Raw genomic sequence first — 27,964 nt, 5'->3', positions numbered from 1 at the left:
TTCTGATTTGGTCTCTTGTCCATCTGCCAGGTGTGGGAGAGACTTCGGGTGACAGGAGGTCACTACCAGGGATCTGCAGGAACATGTCCTGGCAATCTCATATCTGTTGCAGAATTATGCATCCTAGGATCAAAAAAATAATTTTAACTTGCTTTCATAAAAGACTCAACATCTGTGCACAACATCAGGGTGATTGTGCTATTCTGTATTTCCTGGGGTCTTTTTTTGTGGATGACAAAAAATATAGGGAGCAGAAATTTCGAAGTGAATCAAGAATTAGGTGCAAATTAAGCTTTATTAAAAGGGCATGTGCTGCCCCTCCTTTGCCGTCCCAACCACTTGCCTGAATTAGAAGCCCAAAATCTTCTGCAATATTTTAGCATCATCATGGCATCAGAATGGAGTTGTGCCCTTTGTTCCTGTGGAAATTTGTAGATAACAGATTTATGCTAGTTTTACATCAAAACATTGCAATGTGCAAATTTAGGCATAGCAGGGCCCGATGAGGCTGAATGAGTAACTGGATTTCTCAGCTATGAGACTTGTTAGCCTGCAGCTGCAACAATTTGCTCAGTCCCACTTCCTTGCTGAATGTAACTTTCTTGAGTTCCCCCTCCCTTTCAATACCTGATTTAAAGCTATTTCTGGGATGTTACTTGTATCCCTTACTGTGAAGCCTGAGGCAAAATACTTGTTCAATTCATCTGCCATCTCCTTATTATTCACTATTAATTCCCCAGATTCACTTTCTATAGGACCAACACTCACTTTGTTCACTCTCTTCTTTTTCAAATATCTATAGAAACTCTCACTATCTGTTTTTATATTTCTAGGTGGCTTTCTCTCATACTCCAATTTTTCACTCCTTATTAATCTTTTAGTCATTCTTTGCTGTTTTTTATAGTCTGTCCAATCTTCCGACCTATCTTTGTACAAATATATGCTTTTTCTTTAAGTTTGATATTATCTTTAACTTTTTTAGCTAACCACGGATTGTGGATCCTCCCCTTGTAATTTTTCTTCCTTGTTGGAAAGGTGGTTATATCTGTTTCCTCCCTATCTCTGTGGCCTCCTCTAGCCCTAGAACACTCTGAAATGTCTGCACTTCTCTAACTTTGGCCTTGTGAGCATCCCTGATTATAATTGCTCCACCATTGGTGACCCTACCTTCAGTTGCCTTGGCCCTAGGCCCTGGAATTCTCATCCTAAGCCTCTTGCATCTCTACCTCACTTTCCTCCTTTAAGACACTCCTTAAAATATACTTCATTGAACAAGCTTTTGGTCATCTGCCTTAAAAACTCCTTATGTGCCTCGGTGTCTTATTTTATTTTATAATGTCTCTGTGAAACACTTTGGCATTATATAAATACAACTTTTGGTGTACGAAGCCTTGCAAACCGGTTCAAATTTAAAAATTCACATTTGTACTTTCTGAAATAATTGTACTTATAAAGGACAAGCATAGCGAATAACAAAGTTTAATTTATTGGCAAGTTTTATTTAAAATACAATGAAGTAAAAATGTTAATATGCAGGTGTATAATTTTGATCAGCTGTATTACAACATGATTGAAACAACTATAAATTTAAGCTAAAACAGAATTACCTGGAAAAACTCAGCAGGTCTGGCAGCATCGGTGGAGAAGAAAAGAGTTGACGTTTCGAGTCCACATGACCCTTCAGCAGAACTGAGTGTAGTTAGGAGAGCGGTGAAATATAAGCTGGTTTACGGTGGGGGGCGGGGGGAGAGAAGTTGAGGATGGGGTGGTTGTAGGGACAAGCAAGCAGTGATAGGAGCAGATAATCAAAAGATGTCACAGACAAAAGGATCAAAGAGGTGTTGAAGGTGGTGATATTATCTAAGAAAAGTGCTAATTAAGAATGGATGGCAGGACACTCAAGGTACAGCTCTAGTGGGGGTGGGGTGGAAAGACTGACAAGGTATTAGTTGTAGATTTAAAAATAATGGAAATAGGTGGGAAAAGAAAAATCTATATAAATTATTGAAAAAAACAAAAGGGAGGGGGAAGAAACAGGGTGGGGATGGGGGGAGGGAGTTTAAGACCTCAACTTCTCTCCCTCCGCCCCCCACCTTAAACCAGCTTATATTTCACCCCTCTTCTAACTACACTCAGTTCTGTTGAAGGGTCATGTGGACTCGAAACGTCAACTCTTTTCTTCTCCACCGATGCTGCCAGACCTGCTGAGTTTTTCCAGGTAATTCTGTTTTTGTTTTGGATTTCCAGCATCCGCAGTAGTTTTTTGTTTTTATAAATTTAAGCTTCTGTGCAGCCATTTAGCATATAGCAATTAGATTGCAACATAATCTTGCTAAATTTGCAGCAATTTGATGCAAGATTTTATTTTGTGGCCCAAGGAAATAAACTCCACAAAAAATCTAGGGGTAGAATTTTCAGGTCGGCGGGTGGCCGCGATCGGTGGTCCCGGGAGTGGCTGGGAAATGGGCCGCCGCCCACGATTTGCTCCCGACCGCGATTTCATGCTGGCTGGCCAATTAACGGCCAGCCAGCATGAAAGGTGCGCTGAAAGGCTCAGTGCTGCCGGGGTGGGGGCGGGAGGAGGGCGAGTGCTGAAGTCAGCGAGGGTGCGGGGGAGTGCGGAATGAAAGCTACCTGAAGGCAGAGAACTGCCCCAGGGGGCTGAAGAATTTAAATTTAATAAAAACAGATTTTAAAACCTGGAAAAAATGCCCACATATCAGAATGAGTCACCTAAACATATAGATGCTTAAATTTGTGTCCAAACATTTTTATCTTTTTATAAATTAATCTCGGAAATTTCATCCCGGCCTTGCATGAGGTTTTTGAAATGGTCAGCTGGCTGCCTGCCCGTTTTGCCTGTGTGATGAGCACAAAATCGCACAGGCAACGAAAAATTGGCGTCAGTTGACTTTTTAATGGTCTTAACTAGCCTCTTAATTAATGGCGGGCACGGCTCTGGCGCCCGCCAGCCGAAATATCGCGCAAGTATGCGATGACGTCGGGACGCTCACCTGACGTCATTGCGCGCTATTTTACACACGAGTGTGTCAGGTGGGCGCCCGCACGCCTAGCGAAAAATTCTGCCCTAGGTGTAAATTCCAAACGGCTAGATCAGCTCTAAAACCGGTACCAGGTCTACATAAATGCGATCCAGGAAGCTTCCGGCTATTGACTACATTTTATAAGTGATATGTTTAATAAATCCACTTTCCAGAGCTTTACAGTACTTAAAGCATTTTTATTCAAAAAGTGGTGAATAAAAATAACCCAGTTAGTAATTTGTGATGCCAGTTGTCAGCTGTACAGTTTGATTAAATGATATAAGCTATTTTAAAACGAGTCATTTTATTATTAATTGTTTGGAATTTCTCTGCATCTGATTGATTACTTTTAAATTTAACAGAAAGGCTGATCTGTCTGCCAACTCTCTTTAGCATTACTTGTTTTATAAATGCTATTTTATTTTCTCTATAATTTTGCATGGTGGGAAGTGTTCCTGTATTACTTAAACTTTGTTCACTATAGACAACTTCTATCCTTTTCTGTGGCTACTGCGTTTTACGTGGCATTTGCATTGTAGCAGTAATGCATTGTGAAATTGAATACTTAAGAACTTTGCACTTTACAGGGATGTCATTGAAAGCAACATGGAATTCATGGGGTTTATTATTATGCAAAACAAGCTAAAGCCTGACTCATCTAATGTCCTTGGAGAACTCAGAAAAGCTAATATTCGCACAGTTATGGTTACAGGTAACGTCTTTTATTTCCTGCAGCTGCAATTGTGCATGTATTTTACATCTTGCCAGGATTTTAATAATTGCTTTATAGAATTTTAAAACCCCTTTGAAACTGACCAAGTGCTGTCTTTTATAATAGCAGTCGCACAGTATTACTACCATAATGGCAATAATCTACAAAATAAGTGCCATGACCTTCAAGTTCCAAGTGACTACAGAGAACAGAATGGGCCGTAACCCGAGCTCTCTAGTATCAAATTGGGGGGAGAGGGGAGGGGGAATTAAAACCTCTTCTAACTTCTGTGTAACTATTGTGAAGACCCAAACTGACACCCCCCCCGCCCCCAAAAAAAACAGAGAAACATCCACACACCCGAACCCCCACAGGACTCCCCCTGCAATCCCGACTACCCCAGCCCGCTGACTAAGCAGCCATCGACCCCCTCATGGGATTCCCCCCACTGGCATGGACACCCCCCCCTTCTGGCCAACCATCGGCTTGCCCACACTGTCCCCCCCACCTTCACCCCCGGCCTGCCCACACTACCACTCCCCCTGCCCCCTTGCAGGCTCGATAACCCCTACCCAACTGACCTCCCCACCACCCCTGACCAGACCTGACCCAACACCTCTCCCACCTACAAACCCCTCTGCAGGCCTGCCCCCCCCCCCAACAAAAACCGACCCGACCCCCTCCCCTGAACTCTGACCCCCAACCCACCCGAGATCCCAGCTGTAAGGTCTGACCCCAACCCCCCCCTCCCCTAAGGTCCTACCACCTCCAACAGGGTCATGTGACCTGTTTGGAAGTCTGCCTGACAGCAAACCTGGGTGGTTTGGGAAATTAAAGGGGGCTAGATTATTTTACTGGCAGGAAGGTAAAAGGTGTTTACATTTGAAGCTAATGGCAACAGCCTGGTGTTAACAGTGGATAGACTAAGTTTCCAAAGTCTAAGAAAAGTGTGGAGAATGTCAGGTTGCAGCAGTCATGCTGTTCCAAAAGGCATTTAATTAGGTGCCATATAAATGGTTCCTACATAAAATAGAAGCATATGGTATTGGGGATGATATGTTAGCATGAATGGAGGACTGGTTAACAAACAGGAAACAGTCAGGAAGAATGGGTCAATTTCAGGTTGGCAAACTGTAACTAGTGGAGTGCCACAGGGATCAGTGCTGGGGCCTCAACTATTTATGATCAATATTAATGACCTGGATGAGGGACCGACTGTAGTATAGCCAAATTTGCTGCTGATAGAAGATAGTTTGGAAAGCAAGTTGTGAGGAGGATACAAAGAATCTGCAAAGGGATATGGATAGGTTAAGTAAGTTAGCAAAAATTTGGAGTATAATGTGGGGAAATGTTAGGTTGTCCACTTTGACAGAAAGAATAGAAAAGCAGAGTATTATTTAAATGGGGAGAGACTGCAGAATGCTGCAGTACAGACAGACCTTGGTGTCTTCGTACATGAATCGCAAAAGGTTAGCATGCAGGTACATCAAGTAATTAAGAAGGTGAATAGAAATTTGGCCTTTATTGTAAGGGAGATTGAGTATAAAAGTAGGGAAGTCTTGCTATAACTCTACAGGGCATTGGAGAGATCACACTTGGAGTAGTGTGTGCAGATTTTGTCACCTTACTTAAGGAGGGACATACTTGCATTGGAGGCAGTTCAGAGAAGATTCACTAGGCTGATTCCTGGGATGAAGGGGTTGCCTTATGAGGAAAGATTGAGCAGGTTGTGCCGATATTCATTGGAGTTTAGAAGAATGATATGTGATCTTATTGAAACATGTAAGATTCTGAGGGGGCTTGACAGGATAGATGTTAAGAGAATGTTTCCTCTTCATTGGGGAATCTAGAACGTGGGGTGGGGGGGTGCTGTTTCAAGATGAGGAGTCTCCCATTTAAGATGGAGATGAGGAGGAATTTCTTCTTTGAGGGTTATTATTGTTTAGAATTCTCACCTCCAGTGAGCAGTGGAGGCTGGAACATTGAATATATTCAAGTCTGAGTTAGGCAGATTTTTGTTTGACAAGTGAGTCAAGGGTTAAGGGGGCAAGGTAGAAATTGGAGTGATGGCCACAATCACATCAGCCATGATGTTATTGAATGATGGAGCAGGCTTGAAGGGCCGAATGGCCTACTCATGGTCCTATTTCTTACCTCCTTATGTGTTGAAGTTCCCAGGCTGAGAAAGGAAAAGTAAACCTCGGGAGCTAAGAATTACCTTGGATTGGTTGTGGGAGAATTGAATGTCTACTTAAAGGGCAGTGTAAAGTATACCTGTGGTGTGTTTTTTCGGTTGTGCTACAAGGAGGAAAGTTTAGTTCTGTGGTATAAGTCTCATCACTCACTTTTGGGGGAGTGACTGCAAGTGAGGAATGTGGTTGGAGGGCTAGCTATGGGGAGTGACAGTGTAGCAAGGGGAAGAAGATACTTGAATTGAATAGGTAGGTCAAGGGAGTGATGGCAGCAAGGGTGTATGAAGGGAATTGGGAAGAAGAGAGATGAAGTAAAACAGCAAAGCAAAAGGCATCAGAGAAAAGTAAGAGAGTTACCATATTTTCTGATTTATGCTGTTCAATGTCATGAGAGATTCCCTAGTTAATATGTAGGACCGTAACCAGATTGGGAAATTTCAATTTTATTTCATTCTGATTTTAAATGGTTAGAATTAAAATGAGGAAGCTACCTTTCTTTGTCTGGAGTAGATTATCTTTGAAACCAAGTGTTTCTTCCATAAATTAATCTGGATATAGGGATTTTTTTATTTGTGTTTCTTATGTATCTTACTGTACTTCACTGTTTCCGTATATTCTACTTAGATAAATCTATTTTAGCATGAGCAAATTGAACTTTCTACTTTTCATTTTTATTACCAACTATTTTCTGGTGGATTTTTATTCCCTTATAGCCTTCCACATCCAACCTTACAATTAGTTTCAGCCATTTGGCTGAATATATAAACTGATAAACCTACAACCACAGGAGAGGATGTGACATGAGTCATTTGCAGAGTACATAGGTAGAGGTGAACGCTATGTCACTGTGGGCCTGATGCTGCTGATTCCTACCACTTGAGACAATGTCTATCACACTTAATATGGGATCAAAGACCTTCTTGGGAAAAGCATTCTAAGGAATGGATTTGTGGCTGAAGCATTATTCTGTTTTCAAGAGAAACTCTTTTGACCCAAAATGCTTGTTTTTTAATGTTGTTCAGCTATCAAACATTCAGTTTGGGATATATTCCTGGAGCTTCAGTCACATAAAGAAGTGTGCTGTCTTTAAGTTCATGGCATAAGCAATGCTGGTCTGCTTGTTTCCCTTGTTCTCCAGTGGATACGTTCAGCAAGCTTTGTTCTCTTTATTCGGGGGCAGTGGTCCTTGTGGTTTCCCAGGTTCCTGAATAGCTGATTGGCTTATGACCAAAATACGTGTAGGAGAGCAGTTGCTATTGTCCCCTCCAATTGTTGTGTATGGAGGAGTGACATTGAGAAGTTTAGATGAAGCATGGTATGTAAACTGTATGTACTCTAATTGATTATATTTTGTTTTGCTGTAGCTGGTGATGTAAAGGACAAGTCTCTACTGTTCACTGTTTCACCTCCAGTAACTGCTGTTTTAGGTTTTGTTGTCAGGACTTGTTCAGGTTTTATGTGTGTTATCTTTTGTCATAGAAGTGGACATATTAAACAAAATGGTGACGAGTCTGTGAAGTTATGTAAGGGAGTTGACACAGAGTTCCAAAAGGTTCTGCACACATTAGAAATGTTGATAAAAACAAAAAGCTAAAAGCTACTGCGGATGTTGGAAATCCAAAACAAAAACAGAATTACCTGGAAAAACTCAGCAGGTCTGGCAGCATCAGCGGAGAAGAAATCAGTTAACGTTTCGAGCCTTCATGGCCCTTCGGCAGAACTGAGTTCTGCCGAAGGGCCATGAAGGCTCGAAACATTAACTGATTTCTTCTCCGCCGATGCTGCCAGACCTGCTGAGTTTTTCCAGGTAATTCTGTTTTTGTTTTAGAAATGTTGATGTTTCACATGCTTCCACTGCTATCAGCTCCCATGAGACGGAGGACCTGACTCCCAAACAAGCAGGAGATAGTGTCAGAATGGTAATATCACTAGACGAGGGCCTGAATTTCACGCTTGGCATATGCGCCAAGTTGGTGGAAGCAGATGTGGAATCCGCTCCGCCGTTGTCGCGTTGCAAATGTGATTTCATGCTGGATGGCCAATTAAGGTCTGCCCAGTGTGAAATGCACCCTCTCAATGGTCAGGAACAGCCAGGCGAGAGCCTGTCTGGCGCCAGGTTCAATGGCGACACGGCGGGTGCTTTAAAACTGGCAGAGGCAGCTCCCTGAAGGCTGTCAGGAGAGATTCTTTGGAGTCTGTCCAGGAGACTGGAACAATGGCCTTACGAGCAGCTGGAAACATCAGCTGATCTCCCCTGGATAACTACTCCAGTAATATACCAAAATGCTACTGTACCCTTGGTGAATTCCAAAGATCAAGAATTTTCTCAGTGCGGCTCTCATTCTGCTGCCATGCCTCTTGCTGGAGGTGTGGCAGAAATTCTGTTTTTTCTTTGAATAATTCCTCCTTCATTTCTTTCCTTAGTTGCCATATTCTCCATTCTGACACTAAAACATTACAAATCCCTTTTGTACAGGCGTGCTTCTATTTGTTAGAACAGAAAATTTGAATAATTTCTCAGTTAACTTATTGTAGTAAGTTAAACTCTGGTGAAATTAAATCTTTGGTCTAATCATTCAGCCATCGGTTAATGAAGCAAAGCTAACTAAAGTGTCTTTACTCTCAAGATTCTTTTCCCTTGAAGTTTAAGAATGAATAAAATGTTGAGTTTGGTTCCACCTGTTTATATTAGGCATGGAGGCCTTCTGTTCTGCCATGTTTTGCTAATCTGTTTACTGGTGTGACCATTAACACCATATATTGTTATATTCATTTGATGAGCGCCAACATGGTATAAATATTGCTTTTGCCTTAATGGCCTGAGCATGCTTCACTTGTTTTTGTAGGTGCATGGCATGCCAGTATCTAATGCAGGACGTGAGTGGCTTTAAACTTTATTGCGCAGGCACTGAGTGGACTTTGGGTTCAAAGGAAAGGGTCATTTCAAACATCCAGGATGAAGGCGTCATCCCTGGCACGAGGCGGAAGCAGATCTTTGGCAGCCTAGCTGAAGGAGCGTCAGATCAAGGCGTCCCTGCCTCAATGAAGGATCCAGAGGCCTGCCTCCATGTCCTCACCATATCCCTCAACGGGCTCCTCTTCTGACTCACCATTGATTCATCATCTGTGGCCTATGGAGCTTCCTCAAGATCCTCTTCCTCCAGTGGGTCCCTCCCTTGCCAGAGCCAGATCATGGAGAGCGCAGCATGCAACCACTATCAGTGACACTTGTTCTGGGGAGTATTGTAGTGCTACCCCTGAACAATCCAGACATCGGAAGCGCATCTTCAGAAGACCTATGGTCCTCTCGATCACCGCCCTTGTGGAGACATGACTCCCATTCTAACGCTGCTCTGCCTCTGTTCTTGGCTAGTGGAGGTACGTCAGAAGCCAACTTTTCAAGGGATAGCCCTTGTCACCCAGCAGCCATCCATCCAGTCGAGCTGAAACAGTGAACAGCCTTGGCACCTGAGAGTGTCTGAGGATGTAAGCATCATGGGAGCTGCCAGGGTACCTTGCACAGACTTGCAAAATCTGCGTCTTGTGGTCACAAACTATCTGGACGTTCATTGAGTGGAAGCTCTTCCTGTTAACAAAGGCACCCGACTGACCCGCTGGTGCCTTGATGGCTACATGTGTGATTGTATCCTGCATGTGGGGGAACCCAGAAATTGTTGCAAACCCTCTGGCTCGCTCAGCCTGGCTGGCCTCGTCCGTACGGAAATGAATAAATGTCATTACCTGCCTGAACAGAGCTTCTGTCACCAGCTTGACACAACTGTGGACAGCTGATTGGGACACGCCACAAAGATCCCCCACTGAGCCTTGGAAAGAGCCAGAGGCATAGAAATTGAGGGCCATTGTGACCTTCAGAGCCGCTGGCATGGGGTGTCCACCCACAGGCCCGATCATCTGACAAATGGAGGCCACAGTCTCCCTGGGGAGGCAGAGCCGCTTTCGGCAACGCATCTCGGACATATTGAGATAGCTGCATCGCCACCTGTAAACACTGGCATTAGGATAGTCGTGTCTTCTGCAGCCCCTTCCACCTTGGACTACCTGCTGGTCCTGTGCCCCTTGTGCCTGTGCCTCTCCTCCTGCAGGTAGCTCCCCTGGAAGCTGAATTGGGACACCTGGCCTCCTCTCCCTTCTACCCCTCTCTTCCTCCTCGAAGGAAGTGCCACCAGTGTAGAGCACAACCCCCATTACCAGGGTAATAGAAGGCCTCCTGGTGCCTGGAAGGGTCCACACGATCAAAATTCTCCGAGGGCCTAGGAGACATCAATGAGTCCTGAAATGAAGCCTAGCAATGCTAATATTGAAGCTCTGAATAGAGATGATGCTGTCAAGTTCAAATATGCAACCAGTAGCAAGCTATCTCCTAAACTCCTCACTACTCACAATGGCAATGCTGCAGACCTGTTTTATCCCGCCCTTTGATGAGGTTTCATTAAAAGTGGGCTGAAGTGGCCTGAAGATTGCTTTCGTGGCACAGACTTGCAAAATCTGCAAATTGATGTCAGAACACTCACCTGACGCATCTCTCGCTATTTCACGTCCATTTGGGTCAGGCGTGTGCCTGCACCCAAGACATAAAATTCTGGTCTAGTAATCCAGAAGCCCAGGAGAGTTCAAATCCCGCCACGGCAGCTGGTGGAAATTAAATTCAATTAATTGAAAGTTATTTTCTGTGATGGTGACCATGAAACTATATTCAATTGTTGTAAAAACCCATCTGATTCACTAATGTCCTTTAGGGAAGGAAAGCTGCTGCCCTTACCGGTCTGGCCTAGACTCTCAGCAATGTGGTTGTCTCTTAACTGCCCTCTGAAAAGGCCTAGCCAGCCACTCAGGTATACCAAGGACTGCAGTGGTTCAAGAAGGCGGCTTGCCATCACCACCTCAGGGCACTTGGGGATGGACAACAAATGCTGGCCTTGCCAGCATGCCAACATCCCATGAAAAAATAGGAACTTCAGAAACTTCAGTACTGAGTGGTCCAGATCCTATGGATTATGGCCTGATTTCTAGTCTCCCAGTGAAATCTATGTCTTTGAGTAGAGATGTACCACTATTGTGAATTGTCTCCCCTTCATAAACCATTATAAAAGACTAAATTTTAAAGTGGTCTTTGATCTGAACAATTACTTTTCAGTTTCAGTTATCTGTTACTTTCTTACACTCAATCTTTATTTGGTTTCAGTTAATTTCCTATCTATGCATTATTTCCCTGATTTTACTACTTCCATTTCATGCTGTTGCATTCCTATTCCACATGAAATTTAGTGAAAATAGGATATGTTGAACTTAGAATTTTGCGATACATTTCCAGCACTTGACTTCAGTTACCACATTGCATTTGTTGTCAAGGTTAAGCCATGAAATAGTTTGATTTAGTAATACAATTATCTTCATACTAACATGACAGAAGCATTTTGATTTGATTACATTACTCTTAATATAGAAAGCTAAGAGGTAATATAGAAAGCTAAGAGGTAATTAGACTGATGTTTTAAGATTTCAAAGGAATTGATAGGGTACACAGAGGGCAGGGTTTAATCAGCTTGACAGGGATCTTGCCCACTGGTTGGAGAGCCAGAGGGGAATCCCCACCAGTTCTATGGGGAGGCCCGATGGTATTAAGTGTCCTTCATGAATTAAAGTGACCACCTCCAGGCTTTCCCCAGGATTCAGGACCCCGTGAGCAACCGGCCAATTAGAGGATGGCAGCTTCTCATTGCTGTCAGCACCATTGGGAGCGGTGGCAGCTGTTGGCAATGCAGCTATCAAAGGCCCAGGGCTGACAAGGGACCCCTAACCAAAGGTGAGTGAGCATGGGATGGGGATCATAGCTTGGAGGGTTGTAGGAGGAGGAGACAGTGGGGTCTAAGGGAAGGGTGAGAGGTGTCTTTCAGCAGCACTGGTCCCTCGAACGGGTGCAGAGTGCCTGATAGCGAGGGTCCTTCCCCGGGAGGCTGCTGGCAAACCTACCTGGGTTTCCCGGGTAGCCTTTGGGAGATGTGGGAAAGCTGTGCGCTTCCATTTAATCCCTGAGCCACACTGAATTGTGGTGCACTCAGGGTTAATGTGTGTCAGTTGGCTCATTAATGAGCTTAAGTGACATCCAGCACTGACAGCCAGGAATCCCGCATCGGCCCTTTCTACCCTCTGACTTAATCAGGGGAGGTTTTCCCGCCACTGGAAGACTGTCGCAAGGCCTCTGCCACAATTAAATGTGCCCGGCTGCCATGGTTCCTGCCGCGACGGGCAACATTAAATTCTACCCAATTTTTTTCTGCTGTTGGAGGGGGTGGGATAGTTTCAGACATGGGAGTGCAAATCAGAACCATGGCATTCAGAAGTGAAGTTGGGAAGCTTTTCTTCACGCAGAAGAGGATAGAAAAGTGAACTCTTCCCACCCGCGCCCCCCCCCCCCCCCCCGCCCCAACAAAAGCTGGTTGCCCAATTATTAGTTTTAAATCTGAAATTTATAGATTTTTGTTAGCCAAGGTTTTGTTAGTCAAGGTAGATGAATGGATTAAGATACAGGCCAGCCTTGACCTCATTGAATGGTGAAACAGGCTGGAGGGACTGAACGGCCTGCTTCTGGTTCTGTATTACTCCTTTCTCCCATCTCATCTGATCTTGCAAATTATTATTTCTTTACCACTGTTCTTTGGTCAAGCAAAAGAGATTTATTTTTAAATTTCCTTACATGTTAACTTTGTAGATAAACAACAATCTTCCATTAGACCGACTAGGAAATATTGATGTCACATGAGTTAAAACATCTCCTGTTACCTATGCTATATTATGTTTGTACATTACATTTTAAGTAATTTTAAATTACCATATGTGTTTAGTGTCATTTGTGATTTTTCTTGTTGGCTAAATTTCTTTGTTGTTTAAAGTGGGGAGATACCAATATGGGGGAATGGAACATTTCATTTCATACTTAGTATCAAACATCAAAATATCAGAGGGCCTAACATGTGCTGTAAGTTTTTAGGGGTTCTTATAACCTCTATATCCGTGGGTTTGCACTCACTCAATACTAATTTGTCCTTTTGAGACTTTAACCATTCAGGCAATCCGAGACAATCTAATGATGTAACTTGGGAAACGTTTAATAAGCAATAAAAGTAATACTTAAAAGCTAGACAATGACTTTAAATGGCTCAAAGCAGTTCTTGCTTCCCAATTCAGCCTAGGACACAAGGCAACACATGGCCGTCTCTCATGCTTGCTCTTGGTCTAGTCCTCTCACTTGCTCTCTTTGTCCTGTGGTCTTCTGCTCCCAGCTGGGAAGCAATTGCTTGTCTTTAGTTTCAGACAGCTCAGAGCTGGTGCTTTTTAATTCTTTCCAAGCCAGAACACATGTGCATGATCAGTGATGTTCCTGAACTCTGGCTTAGGCAGTGCATGATTGGCCCCTGATTGGTTTAAGTGATGCGTGGTCAGTTTCTTAATGGTTTCTTAAGGGTGATGATCACCCATTGATGTCATTTCCTGTTGTCTCCTGACTGGCCCTCTAATGTGTCAGTTACTGGTGGGATTGTCCCCTTCATTATAGCTTTCCTGTTATTTCATTAAATTTTATGACTTTCTACTGAGATAGTGGGGTGCCTTAAGATATTTCCTTTGTCCGCTTATTTGAGATAAGAAAGCATGTTATGTCAAGCACTAATGATTAACATTTAGACTCATCGTTCCAAATGTCTAACTGATGTAAAGACATGCTGCAGAATTTCAATTAGAGCAGATACCCATCAATATATTTTGGTTACAGGAGCTGCTTTGCTAGTATAGGTTTTTGTAGTATTTGCCACTGCTTGGTACAAGTTAATTAAATATAGTAAAAGAGTATGAGTGGCCTTAAACTAATATAGAAATTACAAAGTTACTGCATTCTTAAGATCTGTATAAAGTACATATAAAATCGGTGCATGGAGATGATTGGTTTGTTGAAGTTGAGGTAGCAAGATAAACTTATACAATATAGAATGGTGCATTAAATTAATACATGTTCCTAAGTAATAAAAGTCAAGAGAACTACATAGTTACAAAAATTGATTACAGAACTTAATTCTAAACTTTGTCATGTCCATAAAACATGAAAGAGATCATAAACTGTTTAAATCAACCTTATTTCCTGTTTATTTAAAAATGGGCTTTGCTGGACCAAAAACATGGCTGCTGCAGGTCATATGATTTGCAAGTTGGCTACAGTTCTGGAAATTCTCAAAGCTCAACTCTTATCCTTGTGGAATCTCACACCTATTGTTCTGTGGACCCATTACAATCAACGAAACAAGGGAGCAGCAGAAAATCTTTCTCTCCAGCCTGGATTTACAATAAAGAGAGAGCCATCGAAACTCGTTACACCTGCGGAGGCCCTAATAACCACCATCTATATCCTCAGATTAACAATGGATTTAGACCAGAGTCATGGAAACTGATTGTTTACCTGAAACTGACTCATCAATGGGCAGCATCACATGACCTAAGCTTCTCTGGCCTTTGGGAAGCTTTGATGTTACATTTCTAAACTGCCAGGCAGTCTGCTGTTTAACATCCAGCCTGTCAACACCAAAGCAGGACTTCAGGCTGACACAACAAAGCCTGCCTCAAATCTAAATCCCCTCGAAGCCTGGCTCTCTGGAAGATTCCTGCCATCGCCTCTAAAGTGGACCAAGCGTCTGGATACCAACCTCGTCTTGCTGCGCCATCACCAACTTTGAAGGAATTCGGCAACTCTTGCTTTCAGCTAGCTGAACCCACCTGAACTTTAACTCCTATGTGAAGGAACCCTCACTGGACTCTGACATTCATGTGAATTAACATCCATATCTTTGCTTTTTGTTTTAAGTTACTCCTCTTGTAAAACTTTTCTTTCCTATGTCCTCCTTGTATGCTTGTGTTTGTAGTTGCGACAATGATCCCCCAGGTTTGAATGTATGAATAACACTTCTGATTTAACCCGAAAGAGAGTTTGCTGCGAGTCACTTTAAAATTGACTTCATTTTATTCCCAGAAGGTTTGGGGAAACACGCCACAGCCTACGTCAAAAGTTAAACACCTAAACACGTCTGTGTATGGACAGACAGCAAGAAAAATAAAGTTCATTTTGCCTCTCTCCCTGTCCATAACTGCAAAGATGGTTCCATACTATTAAGGAAAGTGATTCCTCTTTTAAAGCATTACAAGTTAAAAACTACGTTAATTTAGGACATAAGGCTGAATGTTGTTTCCTTTACACAATAAGCCTTTCCAGCTCCCTGCTAAGTCATAGGTATGAATACCACTGATAAGTTTTACCAGCGAGTATGTTGGCTCCATAGTTGGACTACTTAACCTTGACTGGCTTCCCAGCACTTGCTCTGTGATGAAACCATAAAGATCAAGCAGTGGGTCTTACAGCATTTGTCCTGTAATTAAACCATTAAAGTAAAGCTTTACATGGCTTGTAGCCATGTGGTGTTTCTCACTTGTCAAAGAGCTAGACACGTGATATACTAGTATCCTGCATTGACTACAATTAAGCAGAATATCATATTGGATTGATTGATTAATATACACATAAATAAACTACAAACTAATTGTAAATAATCATTAAAGCTAAACTTTTCTACAGTGCTCTTAGACATTCTGAGTCATTGTGGGTGACATCAGATGGAACTTCAGTGCAGTTAATTGATTGCATTTCAGATGCGAGCATTTAGAAAATTGATTTAAATAATTCATGTTCTAATTCATAATGTAAAATGGATGCTTTTTTTTGAAAAATATGCTTTATTCATAAAATATCTGAAAGAACATTATAAAACATTTGTAAATGGCCCTCACAAAAAGTGTAATCAGATTCAAATTTTACACATGGATCACGAGGTGCTTAAATACAATCAATGAATATTACAATCATTTCAATATGGTCATTGCAGACAGACAGTGCAATGGTATTGGAGTTATCAACATACATCATGTTGCACTCTGAGGTGCTTCAATACAATTATAATACAATTAGTATTCAATGCAGACATTTATTGTGAGCCGTACAGCCTGAGGGGTCTATACCTTTCCCTGCCCCTCGGTGCACGATGGCAGAAAGGTCTTAGACAGCGGCTGCCCCAAGCTTTAGTGCGTCCTTCAGCATGTTGTCCTGGACCTTGGAATGTGCCAGTCTGTAACACTCGGTCGGGGACAACTCTTTGCACTGGAAGACCAACAAGATTCGGGCAGACCAAAGAGCGTCTTTCACCGAGTTGATGATCCTCCAGCTGCAGTTGATGTTTGTCTCGGTGTGTGTCCCTGGGAACAGCCCATAGAGCACAGAGTCCTATGTCACAGAACTGCTCGGGATGAACCTCGACAGAAACCACTGCATCTCTCTCCAGACCTTCTTTGCAAAGGCACAATCCACAAGGAGGTGAACAACGGTCTTGTTCCCACCACAGCCACCTCAAGGGCAATGTGCAGAGGGGGTGAGGCTCCTGGTGTGTTGGAAGGATCTGACAGGGAGGGCCTTTCTCACCACCAGCCAAGCTATATCCTGGTGCTTGTTGGAAAGTTCTGGCTATGAGGCATTCTGCCAAATGATTTTGACAGTCTGCTTGGGGAACCATCCAACAGGATCCACCATCTCCTTTTTTTGCTGGGCCTCTAAGACTTTATGTGCCGACCACTGCCTGATGGACTTGTGGTCAAAGGTGTTTCTCTGCATAAATTTTTCCATGAGGGACAGGTGGTACAGCACAGTCATAGCTACTTGGAACGTTCCGTGACAGTGTGGCCAGACCCATCCTTCGCAACACCAGGAACAGTTAGAACCTCAGCACGTAGTGACACTTGATGTTTGTGTACCGAGGGTCTACGCACAGCTTGATGATGTGTATTGTACAGGTATCATGAGGGTAGAGATGGGTACTTACTGAGAATGTTAAGTCCTTTCCTATTTGATGCATCACTTTTAAGCAGAAGTGGGTGTAAAATACAACAAAGGTATAACATAATATCAACCAAAATGTGGTTTTGTTTCTAAATCTGAAAACAGTAAAATGAAAAATGGAGTGGATTTTAATCTATGATTTTAAAAGGAAAGATTCTATTGTATATTTGTATGACTTAATCATGCTTTGTGTTCTACCAGGGGATAATATGTTAACAGCTGTTTCTGTAGCCAGAGACTCTGGAATGATTTTGCCTCAGGATAAAGTGATTATTGCAGAAGCTCTACCTCCAAAAGATGGGCAGGCTGCAAAAATACATTGGCTGTATGCTGATAATGCTTCAAGACATCTTGATATATCTAGTGCAGAGGTATGAGACCTGTTTGTTTCTTAGCTGATGAGCAAAATATATTAAGTAGTCTGTATGGATTTTAATTATATGATAAATATAGAGTAATTTAAAGGAGGGGAAAAATCCATGTAATTACTTATTCGCAACATGTTTCTGCACATTTAAGCAATATAATTCTAAAGATGGTTGTGATTAGACAATTTTGGCTAATATTATTCACATATGGTAGACTGGAGGAAGCTATAGAATTAACTGTAGGATTGGAATTGGTTCCAAAAAAAAAGTAGAACTCAAGGTGGGTAAATCTCTTCAGGTCATCTACAGAGGGTGTCTACATACATACCAGAGCTGACGGAAAACTGTTCAGCCATGCTTGCCTGACACTCAAGACAAAGGTGCACCAAGGCCTCATCAGTGAGTTGCTCTACTTTGATGATACCACATGAACATTCCATACTGAGGAACACCTTCAACAGCAAATAGACTCTCTCATGCCTGTAAAGAGTTTGGTTTGACTGTCAGCATCAGGAAGACAAATGTCATTGTCCATGGTGTTGCCATACTGCCATCTATCAGCATTCACAATATGATGCTGTAGATTGTTGATAGCTTCACATATCTAGGCTTCCCAAACACCAGTACTAATGCTGAAATCAACGCATGCATCGCAATCTGCAGCAGTTATGTCCAAGCTGAGTAAGAGTGTGGAACAACAGCAACCTGACTGAGAACACCAAACTGTGTGTCTACCAAGCCTGTAATCTCAGTACACTCCTCTACAGTGGTGACACTTGGACAGTATATGCCTGACAGGAGAAAAGGCTGAACAATTTCTACCATTCGCTGTCTCAGATGTATCTTTGGCACCTCTTGGTAGGACAAGCTCACCAACTCAGAGGTCCTGGGGTGTGCTAATTCCATCAGCATACACTCTGCTAAGCCAATGACACCTGCGCTGGCTCGGCCATGTTCAGCAGCATAGCCAATGACCTTCTGTAAGGTGAGCTGGCCACTAGACCTTCTGGGGGTCCATACCTCCACCATAAGCAAGATATGAAGATGGCGGACATTGACAACTGGGAGACAGTCACTGACAGCTGGGAATTCTAGAGGTTTATTCTTTGGAATGACTTTAGAAGAGGCAAGCAGAAAAGAAAAAAGCTCAGCTGCCTGAGAAAAGGGCCTAGCGAAAACATAGACCAGAGAATCGTGCATCTTCTCAGCCCACTGTATACTTCTGCAGCAAATGTGACAGAGACTGCAATGCCAGAGTGGGCTTCTGAGCCACACCAGGTGTTACTTAATAGAGTTGACCACCATGGCTCAAACCATCATTCTACAAGACAGAAGACTGTCATAAATCATAATAGTTGTCAGTCTCTTAGGAGATAAGTTAAAACTTGTTTCTGGGGCTTAAAATGAGAAATGTAAGTGTGAAGTGCACAAAGGATGTGAATAAACAGAAGCTCTAAAGCTCAAATGCATAATACTCTGAAAGTGTAAATACTGAAGGATAAAGCCATTAAAAGGCCAATTCTGGAGAGGAATGTACAATTAGTATTCCTGATAAATACTTCAGTTTGAAAAAATGCCCAATTGATCTAGTTGCCATAGGAGAGAAACTCGAATAGAAACTCATTAAAATATCAAGTGACAGGTTTAACACCTTTCACGGTATCTCACAGAGCAAAGGAAAGATGCTGCTGAGATGCAGGCAGGAGAAGAAATGGAATTCTGCAGGAATAAGTCTTTCCTGTTCTGCTCCCCACCATTTATTACAGAAGTAAAGCTCTCTACGGGAAAGACAGTTTTACCAGAGCCATCTAAACTGTTTAAAGGGATTGGATACAAAAATCTCAGGAATTCTGGATCGTCAGGACTGTTGTGACGTGAGGGAGAGGGGAATTCGACGAGGTGTACCTTGCTGGTGATAATCACAGTATCCTAGAAATCTCAGGCGGAGTGGAACAATTGCCAAAGGATACTGAAAATTTCAACCTGCTGTGGCAGGGAGAGGTGACCTTTCGCTAGGGAGCTGGGAGTGACTTTGGTTCCTTTAATGTTTTGTATCTGCTAGAAGCGTGATGTAAAGTAAAAGTGGTTTGTAAGACATGTTTTGGTTGAGTGATTTAGCTATTGCAGAATGTACCTTTTCCTTTAGTTTGATGTATTAGTTACCTTGTAATTAATGTTTGCTCAATGTTGATTTTTGTTTGTTTGTTATAGTAAAAGTCTTAAAAGAGAAATCTTGTCCGTCGATTTATTTCCATTGGCCGTTTGGGAAATTCATCTCTTTAAAAGTTATTGGTTTCAATAGGGATCATAACAAAGTTTACTTATGGTACAAAGCTAGGTGGGAATGTAAGCTGTGAGGAAGATGCAAAGATGCTGCAGAGAGATATAGACAGTTTAAGTGAACAGGCAGCAAGTTGGTAGATGGAGTATAATTTGAGCAAGTGTGAGGCTATTCATTTAGGTAGTAAGAACAGAAAAGCAGAATATTTTTTTAAAAAACTGTGAAGCTTGTAAATTTGGATGTTCAGAAGGACTTGGGTATACTCAGACAAGGAACACAAAGTTAGCATGCAGGTACAGTAAACAATTAGGAAGGCAAATAGTGTGTTGGTTTTTATTGCAAGGCAATTGGAGTACTAGAATAAGGAAGTCTTGCTACAATTGTTATGGCTTTGGTGAGACCACAACTGGGGTACTGTGTGCAGTTTTGGACTCCATGTTTAAGGAAGGATATACATGCATTGGAGGCAGTACAGCAATGGTTCACTAGGTTGGTTCCTGGGACAAAGGGTTGTCCTATGATGAGAGGCTGAGTGAAATGGGCCTATACCGTCTGAAGTTTTGAAGAATGAGAGATAATCTCGTTGAAACTTACAGGATTCTGAATGGGCATGATTGGGTAGACACTGAAAGGTTGTTTCCCTTGGCTGGGGAATATAGAACATGGGCAGAGGCTCAGGAAATGGAGCTGATGATTTAAGACTGAAATGAGCAGAAATTCCTTCATGGGTTGTGAATCTTTGGAATTCTCTATCCCAAAAGGTTGTGGGTGCTTCATCGCTGACTACATTTAAGGCTGAGATCGACAAATATTTGGTCTTATGGAGAATTGAGGGATATGGTGAGTGGGCAGGAATGTCGAGCTGAGGCCAATGATCATTTTGAATGGCAGAGCAGGATTGAAAGACTGTATGGTCTACTTCTATTTTTATGTTCTTTTGTTCTTAAATGAATAGTTTAATAGAGGTTTTTAAAATTATGAATGACCTTGATTGTGAATAAAGAGAGAGTATTTTCTTTGTTTTAGGAATAAGTGATGAGGGGTCATTGTTTTAAAAGTATCACTGAGTGAGAAGAGAACCAAGGAGAAATATATTTTACAGAAAGGGAACATGGTATACATAGTGGCAGTGGATGCTTGAGATGACTTTTGTATCTTGCAAGGAAAAATTGGATGAAGTTTGAAGCACAAAATAATGCAGGGCAATGGAGAGATGTGGGCTAGTGTGATTAATTTTGGACTGCTCTGGCAAAGAGCCAATGCAGACACGGTGGCTCTAACTGGAAAAAGAACTAATAGTTATTAAGAGAGACTTTCTGGCAGAATGAGAAACAGTTGAGGGGTAACCTAAGGAGTTTTCCAATATGATGAGTTTTTAAAAGAAAAAGAGTAATTCTTTCTTTGGGGTTGATGAATCACTAACAATGGGATATGGACAGAGAATTATGAGTAGAAGAATAAAAAGCAAAGTTTTTTTTAAAGAAAACTTACCACTTAGGCAGTTTTTGGACAGTAGAATGCTTTTTTTTATCACAAATGGCTATAACATCACCTAAAAGAAAATTGGATAAATATTTCAAAAGGAAGAATATGAAAGGAAATGCGGAAGCAGAAGTGATGTGGAATCAATATAGGTGGCTCCAGTCAAAGAGCTAGTGTGAGCTCAGACATGGTGGCTCAATGGCCTCCTGACTAACACGCCAAAAATGTTTTAACACTATAGAATAAGTAAATATGTTACAGTAGGTTTTTTTAAATAAAAATAGGTAGTTAAATTGATGTTTGTTTTGAATTACTTTCCTTTTCCAGGTTATCAATATTAAAGTAGAAAACGAGGGCTCTGGAGATGGTCTCCATCAGATGAACCACTACCACTTTGCAATGGATGGCAAATCCTTCTCTGTTATAACCGAACATTTTCAGGATCTGCTTTCAAAAGTCAGTAATTGGCATCAGATGTTTTCTGAATAACTTTGGCGACAGATATTCCTGTCCATACGCAACTAAAATGTTCTTCTGTTCATCTCAGTTGGTACTAAATGGCACGGTATTTGCTCGCATGGCTCCTGATCAAAAAACACAGCTGGTAGAAGCATTTCAAAATGTAGAGTAAGTACTAAATGACTATTTTCAAATTGGAAAATATTAGACAGATGAGGGAGAAACGTAATAATTCAATGTACATTTAATACATCTGTATTAAATTTCAGAGCCACATTTTTTTGCTAACTTAATTCTGTTGTTATTGTCACGAGTCACTGGGAATAGTGCACTATAATATCAAGCCCCACTGTTTCCCGAGCTGCAAAAAATGTGAAAAGTTTGACCAAACCACCAGATTGTCCCAATTCTACCTGTTTAATTTAGGTTAACAGAATATGAGCACCAGTTTGTAAACTTACTAAGCAAATAACTGTCTATTGAACAAACTGTCGTTAACCAGTGGCAAAAGGAAGAAATATGAACTGCTAATTTCTAACTCTATAACCTAAACTCTGCCTCTTCTTAAATCCCTATACACACACACAAAAAACATAGATTTTAAGGGTGGGATAAAACAGTCCAATAGAACCAATTCCAGAGTACAGGATTCAATGGATTGAATTTGATCGATGTCTTCCAAATTCCTTTCAGTTCTTGTTGATGACACGAGGTGGTCTTCCAGTGCTTTCAGTCTATAGTTCACTGGTTGAGCACTTGCCTTTCAATGTTTCCAACAGTGATTTTCCCCTTTGCCTCTTGACAGGGGTTTTTAGAGAGAGAAGGTTATAGAGATATAAGGTGAAAAAGCCAGCTAGCTATTATTGTGGAATTACTGGAATCTTCCACTCTCAGGAGACAGAGGTTTTAGGTCTTTTTCCTTTCAAGCCAGGAGCTATTCTGCTGCACTGCCCTGACACAAAACCTGGTCACCTGGTCAAGAGCCAGTTAAAACGTTATTGCCAGGCTGCTCCCTTGGTCCAGGATTCCTTTCCAGCACCATCCTGTCTTTCATGGCACACTCTGTTCCAGGACTGCAACATTGTGCATATCTCTCATCCTGTTCCAGTGGGCATATCTTTCAAACTGCAGTCATTGTAATTTTAATCCACAGTCTAACAGAAAATAAAAAGAAATGTTCTTTACATGCCTCCTCCCTTAAAAGAAATGAAACACCATTTCAAAAATGCGTTTCATCATAAGGTATGTGACACATGGACAACGAAGCACGAGACTTACTTTCATTCATCCCTCCTCCCCCTTATACAATCTTCAGCATTTCTTACCCCTTTAACTTATTTTAATATTTTATACCCAGGACAATACATCTGCAATCTCATCATCTTTACCGGCAATGTGAACAATCTTCATGTTGATAGTTGAAATAATAGACTCTATCTGAACAGTCTCGCATTTCGACTTTTAAACTTTTCAACAAACGCCAGCAGATTATGGTCAGTGTAGATTAGTGTTTCTTTGTTATCGTGTCAGACATAAACTTCAACGTGTTGAAGAGAGAACAACAATGCCAGAGTTTCATTTTCTGCTGTCGAGTACTTCTTCTGATATTGATTCAGTTTTTTGGAAAAATATCCCACCGACTTCTCTATCCCTAATTGATCATCTTGTAATAGGACTGCACCTACCCCCCAAGTCACTCGCATCAACTGCCATTTTAAAGGTTTGGTAAAGTCAGCAGCGGCCAACACTGGTTCATTTATTAAGATTACCTTCAGCTTTTCAAAGGCTGCTTGGCATTCTGCTGACCATACCACTTTTGCCTGTTTTCTTAAATTGGTGAGAGGTACGGCTATTGTGTTGAAGTTAGGCACAAACTTCCTATAAAACCCACACATTCCCAAAAATCTCAGGATTTCTTGTTTAGTTTTAGGAATGGAAAATTCTATTACAGTGTTCACTTTTGCTGTTTTTGGCAACACTTGCCCTTTTCCTACGATGTGACCTAGGTAAGTTACCCTTGCTTTTGCAAATTCGTTTTTGGCCAGATTCATGACTAAGCCAGCTGACTGCAATTGTTTAAACAGGTGCTCTAATCGCTTTACATGTTCTTCCCATGTGTTACAATATATTATGACATCGTATAAATAAACCACATAGTTAGGTACTTCAGCTACAACTTGATTCATAAGTCTCTGAAATCTCATTTTATGAGCACAGACACAAAAAAAAGTCATATATTTTTTACCTTGAACAAAAACAAAGACTTGCATTTATATAACAATTTTCAGGACCACCAAATGAACTAAGCGCTTTATAGCCAATGAAGTCTGTTGAAGAGTGTTTCCTGTTGTAATGTAGGAAGCCAGTTTGCCAACGGCAAACTCACAAACAACAATGTGATAATGACCATATAATCCAATTTTGTGATGCTGATTAAGGGATAAATGTTGGCCAGTATACCAGTGATAAGTCCCCTACTCTTACTTGAAAATAATGCCATTGGATCTTTTACATTCATCCAAGCAGGCAGATGAGGCTTTGATTTAAAGTTTCATGCAAAAGATGGCACCTCTGACAGTAGAGCAGTCCTTCAGTACTGCACTGAAGTGTCATCCTTGATTTTTGTGCTCAAGCCGTGGAGTGGATCTTGAACACAACCATGTGACTCAGAATGCTTCCTTTAAGAATCATCCGTTTCAGAAACCTTTTCATCGTTACTTTTAATTGAACAAATAATATAAATACAATCAAAAACTTATTACCAAATTAGAAAAAGCTAGCAACAACTTAAAAGTTTCTACTGTATTTGTCTAAGGATTATTAGTGCTACACTTCAGGTAAAGTTTATACAGTTTACCCATTGAAGAGTAACATTTAACATCTTGCTTGAATCCTTGTTCTTCTGACAGCTATTACGTGGGAATGTGTGGAGATGGTGCCAATGACTGTGGTGTAAGTGTTTCTTTTATAATTTTTGGATTGCTAACATTCCTACCTGTTTGGGCAATGTATAAAATATAAATGTGTGATTTACAGGCACTAAAACGAGCACACGGTGGCATCTCATTGTCTGAATTGGAAGCTTCTGTAGCATCGCCATTCACATCAAAGACTCCAAATATTGCATGTGTACCAAACCTCATCAGGTAACTTATTTATTTAACCATAAGAATTTCAGAATATCTTATGATTAAATAATGACTCCTTTTGTTTCGGTAGTATATGCCACATATCTCCTAATCTTGTTTTAAACGTGTGAATGTTGTAATTATTTCCTAGAGTTCTGTGCTCATGCCTAAAACCGAATAGCTTTCACACCTCTTTGTTATCTATAGTTTTTCAAGATATTTCTTGCTTCTCTTTTTATCCGTATCTTTTCATTTATCAAAAGGCTGGTATCATATGTCTCGATGAAGATAAGAAAGCTATTTGCCTTTCGCATATATACTTCCGCGCTGCTGCTTTGTGTATAAGGTTTAACATTCTATTTTGCTTTGTTGATTGCTGATTCATAGATATGTTAAGCAACGAGTCCACTAAAACATCTTGATCTCTCTTATCTTCATCGTGGCAATTTTGAAACAATTTATGGAATACTTACGTTGCACATTTTTTTCTTCCTATGTGCAGTACTGTGCATTTGCTCCTATTGAGTTTCATTAGTCATTTTGTTCACCCACACATTTTATCCAATTAATTTTGTTTACAAGTGCTTTTTTAGACTTGGCTACTTTTTCTAGTTTGCAAATTGAACCAATTTACAGTCAGTTTCTGAATCAAAGTTGTTACAGCAAATGGAAAACAGTAGCAGCCCAACAATGATCTCTGAGAAACTGCTCAATACTCCCTCCTGTTGCATAACTGCTTTAACAAGAAGTTACTGCTTTATGCCCTTGAGCCAATTTCTTGTTCACTCCTAAATTTTCCATGAACCTCCATGACTTTGAATTAACTAGTAGCCTATTGTGCAAACTTACTTTCAAATTCTAAGTACACCTATGTTTAACTTTCCATAGTCTACTTGGAATGTCACTTACTCAATAAAGTAAAAGATAGCTGGGATGTTGTCGGTTGGGGGGTGCAGTGGAGGTGGTTGTTGGAGACAAAGTGGTAACGTCACTGCACTAATAATCCAGGCTAACAAAAATAAAAAATGTTGGAAAAACTCAGCAGGTCTGGCAGCATTTGTGGAGACAGAAACAGAGTTAATGTTTCAAGTTCGTATGACCCTTCTTCAGAACTAAAGAGAAGTAGAAATTTGATGGTTTTTATACTGTTTAAGAGAGGGTGGGGTAGGTGGAGCAAGATAGAAGTTCAGGAATAGGGAGCTAAGGAGAGATTGACAAAGGTGTCATCAATGGATCCTTTCACTGGCTCTCCAGTATTCTCCCTCTACCTGGACCCCTCCCTCTGGCCTCTTACCTGCTTTTGATCTTTTCATTGAGAACCATCGCTGTGACATCAACCATCTTAATTTCTCTGCTCCTCTCACCCACTCCAACCTGTCTCCTTCTGAACTTGCCACGCTCTGGTCTCTCAGGTCCAACCCTGACTTTGTTATCAAACCTGCCGACAAGGGTGGTATTTTGTTGTCTGGCGCACTGACCTTTACCTTGCAGAAGCTGACACTTCTTCCTTCCTTCCCCTGGACCATGACCTCACCACCGAACATCAAGCAATTGTTTCCAGGATTGCCACTGACCTCATCTCTTCTGGAGATCTTCCCTCCACAGCCTCCAACCTCATAGTCTCCCAAACCTGCACAGCCCACTTCTATCTCCTTCTCAAAATCCACAAACAGGACTGTCCTGGTAGACCTATCGTGTCAGCCTGTTCCTGCCCCACAAAACTCATTTCTTCCTATCTTGACTCCATTCTCTCTCCACTTGTCCAGCCTCTTCCCATCTACATTCGCGATTCCTCTCATGCCCTGCATCATATCAACAGTTTCCTGGCCCTAACTGCCTCCTCTTCACCATGGACATCCAATCCCTCTACACCTCCATCCCCTAAGAGGATGGTCTGAGGGTCCTCCACTTCTTCCTTGAACAGAGGCCCAAACAATCCCCATCCACCACCACTCTCCTCCACCTGGCTGAACTTGTTCTCTCACTGAACAATTTCTCTAACTTGTCTCACTTCCTCCAAATAAAAAGTGGGTTATGGGTACCTGCATAGGCCCCAGTAATGCCTGTCTTTTCGTGAGGTATGTGGAACATTCCTTGTTCCAGTCCTACTCAGACCCCCTCTCACAACTCTTTTCTCAGTACATTGATGACTGCATCAGTGCTGCTTCATACTCTTGCTTGGACCTGGAAAAATTTATTGATTTTGCTTCCAATTTCCATCCCTCTCTCACCTTCACATGGTCCATCTTCAACACTTCCCTTCCCTTCCTTGACCTCTCTGTCTCCATTTCCAGTAATAGACTGTCTACCAATATTCATTACAAGCCCATCAACTCCCACAGGTACCTCGAATACAAATCCACACACCCTGCTTCCTGTAAGGACTCCATTCCATTCTCTCAGTCCCTCTGCCTCTGTCGCATCTGTTCCGATGATGCCACCTTCCAAAATCGTGTTTCTGACATGCCTTCCTTTTTCCTTAACTGAGTGTTCCCCCCACCCCACCCCGCCACTGTGGTTGACATGGCCCTCAAACGTGTTTGACCCATTTCCCACAACTCTGCCCTCAGCCTTTCCCCTCCCTCCCAGAACCATGATAGAGCCCCCCTTGCCCTCACTTTTCACCCCACCAGTCTCTGCATTTCTGCATCATCCTCCGCCATTTCTGCCAACTCCAGCATGATGACACCACCAAACACATCTTCCCCTCACTCCCCCGTCAGCATTCTGTAGACACCCTGGTCCACTCCTCCATCACCCCCAACTCCTCATCCCCTTCTCAAGGCACCTTCCCATGCAATCGCAGAAGGTGCAACACCTGGCCCTTTACCTCCTCCCCCCTCACTGTCCAAGCCCCAAACACTCCTCTCAGGTGAAGCAGTGCTTCACTTGCACCTCCTTCAATTTGGTCTACTGTATTCGCTGCTCCCAATGTGGTCTCCTCTACATTTGGGAGAGTAAACCCAGACTGGGTGACCGCTTTGTGGAGCACCTTCGCTCAGCCTGCACGCACGACCCAGACCTTCCTGTCGCTTGCCATTTTAACACATCATCTTGCTCTCATGTCCACAGGTCCATTCTAGGCCTGCTGCAATGTTCCAGTGAATCCCAATACCGTTGGAAGACAGCACCATCTCTTCTGATTAAGCACTTCACAGCCTTCTGGACTTAACGTTGAATTCAACAACTTCAGACCATGAGCTCTCTCCTCCATCTTTACCCTTTTTTTTAATCCAATTGTATTTTTTAAAAAAATTTTTATTTATTCGTTTATATTTATTTACTCTTCTTTACAATTCTTTCCCCCCAACATATCTGCCCCCAGGACCATTGTCACTGGTTTCTATCTTTTG

General features: G+C 41.9%; 1 protein-coding gene across 5 annotated transcripts in view; it reads left to right on the top strand.

Annotated features, from left to right (window-relative positions):
• The window catches only part of LOC144693823 (polyamine-transporting ATPase 13A3-like), a 176,470-nt gene that overhangs the window by 81,797 nt on the left and 66,709 nt on the right, over positions 1-27,964 (top strand). For all 5 annotated transcript variants that reach the window (XM_078563888.1, XM_078563886.1, XM_078563890.1 and 2 more), the window contains 6 exons: positions 3,632-3,756; positions 17,095-17,264; positions 21,352-21,480; positions 21,572-21,651; positions 24,393-24,435; positions 24,520-24,629. In XM_078563888.1, the coding sequence (XP_078420014.1) occupies positions 3,632-3,756; positions 17,095-17,264; positions 21,352-21,480; positions 21,572-21,651; positions 24,393-24,435; positions 24,520-24,629 (657 nt within the window). The remainder of the gene's footprint in view (positions 1-3,631; positions 3,757-17,094; positions 17,265-21,351; positions 21,481-21,571; positions 21,652-24,392; positions 24,436-24,519; positions 24,630-27,964) is intronic.

This window comes from Cetorhinus maximus, chromosome 19, assembly GCF_964194155.1.
Source record: "Cetorhinus maximus chromosome 19, sCetMax3.hap1.1, whole genome shotgun sequence".
NCBI lineage: Eukaryota > Metazoa > Chordata > Chondrichthyes > Lamniformes > Cetorhinidae > Cetorhinus > Cetorhinus maximus.
Note: the sequence above shows the minus strand (reverse complement) of the source record. Positions and strands in the feature narration are given on the sequence as shown.